Genomic DNA, 7,031 nt, shown 5'->3' on the forward strand with positions numbered 1-7,031 from the left:
GAAATTACAGTAATGGGTTTAACTTCTTTTGGAAAATACCGAGCAAATTATTTCCATCTTCTTACCTCCCCCACAAGCAAAAATCACACACAAAAAAATTATACCCAAGTTCTACTGACAATGGCCCAGAAGAGTGCAAGGTGCTGTCCAAATTCACTGCTTAAAATTCAAACTCAAGTAAAAAACAGGTATGTATAAAATACAAAGCATATATTTCCAAACCATACAGAAGTCAAATGAAAAGGGATTGCTCTCTCAATTGGAGGTCTTGGAAGTGAATTACTTCCTTAACAAACTTGGAGAGAGAGGAAAAAACAGAAAACCACAAGTAACTAAAAAAAAAATAAATCTATTAAGTTCAAAAATTAATCTCAATATTTAAATAAAAAATAAATCCTTATAAACAAATTTTTAAAAAGCTGAAAAAAATTTCAGAAAGCTCCGGATCCGCTGAACATAGATGAAATTTTAAAAGATGCTTCATGTGTTCATTTACATATGACAACCTTCTAATACTGCCTTTGGGATTCCTCTTCCTTTTCTTTTTTATGAGCTTTGAAGAACAATTACATTTTCACATATAGTAACTGACAGCTTCTTATACCTTGTATCCAAGTCGTACACGATACAATGAATCTGAGGTCTCTAAATTGTGTGCAAAGATCATGCAGTTTGCATTTTCCCCACACCATGGAGCTATCGGTCTAGCAAGCCTCTTCTGGAAAGAATGACAGTAAACTGCACTCGACAGGCCATCTATTGGCAACTTCTGTAAGCTGAGAAATCATCTAGCTAGGTTCAGCCAAGCAAGAACGAAAGCAACATGGCTTGTCAAGTATAAGAATAAATCTTATCACTTAACATGAAGTAAAAGTAAGCTTGCAAAAACTGAGTTTTCCAGTCTGTCTGCAATTTCCACATAGACATCTTACAGCAATACTTTCTGAGAAGTTTCACTCATATCCCAAGATGCATTCTGCTTGAAACATGAGACACCTTGCCTTCCTCACCTTGTATTTCCTCTTCATCTCCATCCCTCGCACCTGCTCTTCTCTTCAACTGCTTTGTTAATATATGGGAAGTGGAAATAAAAATCTGTTCTAGGAAATGGGTGGGACAAGGGTCTACAAATAGGGAAATGGATGACAAGAGTTTGAATAGCCAGTGCTGCCTCCACTTCTGCATATGCACAAATTAAGAAAAAGTAGAAGGATACGCCAGAGAAAAAAGAACCATTTATGAGACAGGCATATTCATGACTTCCTAGAATGTTTACAAATCCTAACAATTCAGACATTGCTAATTCCTGTTTCCAAGCTAACTGTCCTGTTGTATAAAGTGAGTAACAGTAGTCTAGGTGAAATAACCAGAGTGAAAATGCACAACTATTTGAAAGCATCGCACTTCACCAGTGGTAACAAGTATCCCACTAGCAACTGAAGAGTTATTTCAGAAGGTGCATTTCAAAAACATTTCCTTAAAATTACTTGGATGATAGAATAACATTTCTATTAAATTTATAGGACACAGAGCAGAATAACAAGCAAGAGCGTTAGGCGCATGTCTCTCTTGGTAATCCTAGCACAAAATACCATAGTTAATACTAAACTCCTGATGAAGGTAATCTTAATCCAACAACAGCTCTAGTAACATGGCCAGGCACAAGTTTCCTTCCACAAAGTCATCTGCTTAAGCAAAAACACTCTGCTGGAGGTACAGGCTTGACAACAACCATGGTCCAACTACTTATATGACAGTAACAAGGCTGAACAGATATTGTCTGTTATCACCCTGTTCATAAAGAGATTTGCATTTTTACTGCAATTGAGGTTATGTCATTTAGACTTCTCTAATACCAAGAGTGCCTGTTAAAATGAACAACACACGCACCTTTCTTGACTGTGGAGTAGGAAAATTAAGCCAGGCTGGAGCAAAGTCATGCTGCGCCATTTAGGTCCAGTCTCTCCGAATCAATGAAACAAGGCTTCAGCACCTCATGGCAAGTCCCTGTACTTGGAAAAGCAAGAAATTAGTACTTCTTAGATGTTTACATTACAGGAGGATTACATTTGTGGTGTTTTGATCATTACTTCCCTTCTGTTTTATGGTATTATTTTCTCACACAGATCTAGTTATAATCTAACTATCCTCATCTCATTTATAGCATCACATTTGCGCTTTTATTACCATAGTGTCAGACTAATCCAATATATTGCAAGCATCATGAAAATACAAGTGTAATATTCCTTCATTTCCTCGTATAGGTGGGATGAAGCATCTTGTGTAAGGTCAGATCCAGAAAGCTGTGGCAAAATTCCCTTGTTGAAATACTTCCTGGAGCCATCTAGAAGAGATTTCAAGAGCTTCCTACAAGAAGCCAATTTTTTTAATTAGGCCCTAAATGTTAGTCTCAGAGGCCAATTTAAGTTCCTTATGAAAAAAAAACAAGAGGCTCAGGGCCACCAACAACTCCATATTATCTCTAGGTTCAATGGACAGAGTCTACATGTCGTAAAACAGTGTAGAAATCCAGTAAAATTCTCTAGTCTGAAAACAGGCAAAAGGAAGTATGGCTTAAGATTAAAACCCAAGAACACTTTTGCTATCGCATGCTCTCCCCACAAGTAGGAAAATAGCTCTTAATAAGCAAGAGAACACAAGACAATTAAACTGTATTACCTGAAGTTGAACTACATCACAGAAAGAAACGGATGAAACACTGCCTGAAATATAAGGTTATCTGAATCATGCTCTGCAGCTAAATACTACAAAATGTTATATATGTGAGGTGGCTTAACCCTGTTGAAGCACCAGATGCCCATCAAGCCACTCTGTCACCCTCCCCCTTCCCTCTCCCTCCTCAACAAAGGAAAAGGGGAATAAAATAAGATGGAGACAAAACCCCTTGTGGGTAAAAACAAGGGCAGTTTAAAGTAAAAGGAAAAGCAAAGGCAAGCAATGCTGCACACAGAAGTGAAGAGGAAAAAACCCCAAAGATTTATTCTCTACTTCCCATCCTCACACAATGTCTGACCCTTCCTGGGCAGCAGGGCTCCAAAACGTGTTGTGGTTGCTCTGGAGGACCAAGGAGCAGCTAGCTCCCCCTCCTTCTTCGTACCAGCTTTATAGCTGAGCTGACGTCATATGGTGTGGAGTATCCCTTTGGTTAGTTTGGGTCAGCTGTCCTGGTTATGTTCCCCCCAAAGCTCCTGAGCCCTCTCTCCCACTGTGGGGGGGACTGTTAGAAAGAGCCTTGGTACTGTGCCAGCACTGCTCAGTGATGGTCACAACATGGGTGTTATCACCACCCTTCTGACTCCCAGCACAAAAGCTCTGCACCATGAAGGTTGCAATGGGAAAATAGCTCAGCCTGGCCTGATAAGACATGATATACACAGTTAGCTTTGTCCACAGCTCACCAGTACTGACTGCATATTCCTTCCTACAAAAATCGTTCTAGAAGCAGATGCAAGTCTTCCTCATGTTCTCACTTTTCCCACTAAAAAGCTCTAAAAAATTTTTTGATAGTGCTGCTATGACAGATGAGTCAATCCCTTTCCTACAAAGCAGTATAGTGAAACCTGGGCCAAAACTATACAATCCTCAGAGTGCAAAGTCAGCAGCAGAATATCTATAAATTTCAATAAACTCGTAAAAGAAAACTTTCTTTTAGGCCTAATTCTTCCATCTAGTTTTGATAAAAGAACAGTAACAAAAGCATAGATGTATTTTTAGAACACTACCTGACCAATTTCACAGGTTTACATATAAAGACTACCAAGAAAAGCAACTATTGAAGATATAAATGTCCACACCACCAAAGTCAAGAAAATACTTTCTATCACTTGGTTGTACACACTACTGGTCTGGCAATTAGACATGGGAAAATCACATATTTTCATTATTATACCTTACTAATTTCTAATCTTCACAAACACTCAGACATAAACTGGGAAAGAAAGCAGCAGATCAGAGAAGGCCAAACATTAATACATTTTTTAAAAAACTGTATTTTGGACTACATAGCCTACCCTACTTGTTGCCAATTCCATGTTTTACCAGGCTTCATTAATACTCTTACAGATGTTAGCTTTCTGATGCTGACAAGCTTGTCTTAGAATGCATTTTAATATAAAAACATTTCCATTACAAGCATGATCTCTCTTTTGATGATCTGGCAACTATTCAATAGCTCCAGGATAGTCTTCATTCTCAGGAAGCTGTTTTTGGTAAACTGAACGCAGATCACAAAGTGAGAATAGGATGTCAGCAAGCTCACCCTGCTGCCACAGGCAGGATTTACTATGCTTAAACCCTTGATGATCAGCTAAGTTGGCAAACACCAGTTTGTTACTTGCTTGCTTTCCAAACCAAGTTAGAACACAGACACTAACAGATTACTCTGCAATATGCCCCATCACTAGAGGTTCCTTCAACCACTTCTATGTCTTTTTTCCTGCTGTTCAAGTCCATTACCTAAGCTATCCCCAGCAGTCAGAGATACTTCTGCATTCTGTGTCTCCCAAAGCACTTACAACCTCTATTCAGACTGGTACTATCTCCAGTGTAGTACATGTACACTCTATTTCACAATTGAAGTTATTAACAAAATTACTGAAAAGAACTCTCTAAATATTTGCCCAATACATCCTGCCAGCCCGACAAGAGCTGCCTTTAAAAAAACTGAGAAGCTACTAAGACAAATAGTTAACACTGATCAGCAATTTACTTTAGAAGAACACTTCTGCCTTTCAGAAACATAGGATTACTTTTAAATTTAAAAGAGAAAAAAAAAAAGGGAAAAAAAATAAAAAAAAACCACACACCCAAGACATTTTAAGTATTTTAACAGAATGAAAGTCAGTATGCAGCCATATGAGCATTTGCAAGAAACTACTTTAACTATACTGACAAACGTGAAGAACCCATTTGTCTGCTAGCAAGCCCTCTCTTGTATACACACCACACAGAGTTCATTAACACTGATAAAAGAGCTGTTGTCCTTCCAGAAGTAAGCTCTTTGACGTAAATATCACAGATCCAAACACAGTTCTGCTGCTTTCAGAAACTCTCTTGATAACAAAAGAGTAGACCCGAAATTTATCACTGAATATTCCAATCACCATTCCCTAGCAGCACGCACTCAAAATACATCTGCCATTCTTTAACCAAAGTGTCACAAAAGCTATCTTGGCTCAGGTTGCCTTTTACTGAAGCAGAGCTTTACAATTACAAAAGGCAAGAAGAAGTTACTGAAATACTACTATCCCCGTACTACTACCACTCAAATGTACTTCAATTTCTTTGATCAGTCTGGTCAAAATATTCAGTCTCACCTCACCAAAAGCCTCTGGTGTCTAATTCAAGTACTGCATAGGGACTTCAGAAAAGAACGTCCCATAAATTTAAAACTTTTATTTTACTGTGTTGTGGACAGCAGAATAGTTTACAGCAAAGAAAAAAAAAAACTGTTCTCAAATCTTAGTTGTTGAGGGGAGATCTGAGAGAGGTCTGTAAAGTGCTTTGTTTCTGATAACATGCAATAATTATTCCAATATTCAACTACACAGAAATTAATTCTGTATTTTTCTGAAGTATAAACTTCAATCATACGTCAGCGAGTGCCAAACAATAGTGAATAACTAGTTCCAAACGATGTACAGTGAAGAGACTTGTCAGAAATATAACTCAACTCCTATGCTTCTAAGTCAGAAACTAATAATTGTAACTGAAGAATTTAATAAATATCACAATGCATGCTGTAATAATTAATCCATTTTCTTGAATCTTAGGTGGTAACCATATGAAAATACTGTTTCTCCAGCATTTTTTTCCCCTCTCACCTGCTACATGAAATTAATAGACTGTTTAAAACCCAAATTTTTTAAGCATGAAGACTACCCACTACCACCAAAGTATAAATCTATTTCTTTTTTTTTTCCCTGCAATAACACAGATAGAACTCAATATTGTTCAAAAGCAAAAAAAAAAATACGCTGTATTCACAAACTTTTGGATTAATTTACTTTCAGATGATGCACAACCCAATTGCTCACCACCCTCTGCCTGACGCTGAGCCAGTCCCCCAGCAGAGATCCACCCGCAGCCAACTTCCCCCTGCCCAGGTACTGAGCAGGACGTTCTAGGGCAGGGAGGAGCCCTCGGGCAGGTTCTGCTCTGCTGTCCTGGCCACGCGCCCCGAGCCGCTCGTGCACCTGCGCACCAGCAAGACCTGGGAAGCTGGGAAGTCCTTGATCCTCTGGCAACAACTGAAAACATCAGCATATTATCAACATTCTTCCCACACTGAACCCAGAACACGGCAATATTCTAGCTACTCACAAGAAAACAAAATTTGCTTTCTCCTAGCCAGAACCAGGACACACCTTATCTGCAACCTTGAATTCACTGTTACCGGGACAAAAAACAGAACAGCCAAAATTACTAATACCCAAGTTTTTTTTGCAAAGCTTGCTTGGAAGCAATAAACTTCCATGCAGTTAGTACATGAAAGGGGCACAAAATACATAGATCAAGAGATGCAGTTGAACAACCTATCCAAAACATGGAATCCATGTTGGTTTTAACGAATGTAATTTCTCACATCTTAATAAAATTTGTGTAACTTCTCGGAGTAAAAATTTTTCTAGAAATCTCTTATTTTTTTGTCTCCCTTTTTTCCTTCCTAAGTCATCAGAGGGGGTGGGGGAAGGGGGAAGGCTGCTCATTCTCATACCATTTGTCCTAAATAAGGGACTCCTGCCACCACAACTACATCAGTTATGGATTTCACCCTCTTTCACTCCTGGATGATTTCACCATCATACAGAAATTTAATAATAAATCAATAAAGAAATTGAAGTACATTTGAGTGGTAGTAGTACAGGGATAGTAGTATTTCAGTATCTTCTTCTTGCCTTTTGTAATTGTGCAGCTCTGCTTCAGTAAAAGCAGACTGGCAATACCTGGCAGTAGTTTCTAACCACTAGAGAAGCATGACAGCACTACAGGCTGAACACAGTGCAAAAACC

At 38.5% G+C, this 7,031-nt stretch overlaps 1 protein-coding gene across 3 annotated transcripts in view; it reads right to left on the reverse strand.

Annotated features, from left to right (window-relative positions):
- GPBP1 (GC-rich promoter binding protein 1) overlaps positions 1-1,950 on the reverse strand; it is a 14,694-nt gene extending 12,744 nt beyond the window's left edge. For 2 of the 3 annotated variants that reach the window (XM_008942900.1, XM_008942902.1), the window contains exon 1: positions 1,901-1,950. In XM_008942900.1, coding sequence (XP_008941148.1) covers positions 1,901-1,950 — 50 coding nt within the window. Of the gene's footprint in view, positions 1-1,890 lie in introns of all 3 variants that reach the window. The other variant, XM_008942901.1, reaches the window with a different exon arrangement.
- Positions 1,951-7,031: the final 5,081 nt, after the last annotated feature.

The sequence above is a fragment of the Merops nubicus genome, unplaced genomic scaffold (assembly GCF_000691845.1).
Source record: "Merops nubicus isolate BGI_N331 unplaced genomic scaffold, ASM69184v1 scaffold876, whole genome shotgun sequence".
In the NCBI taxonomy this organism is placed as follows: Eukaryota; Metazoa; Chordata; class Aves; order Coraciiformes; family Meropidae; genus Merops; species Merops nubicus.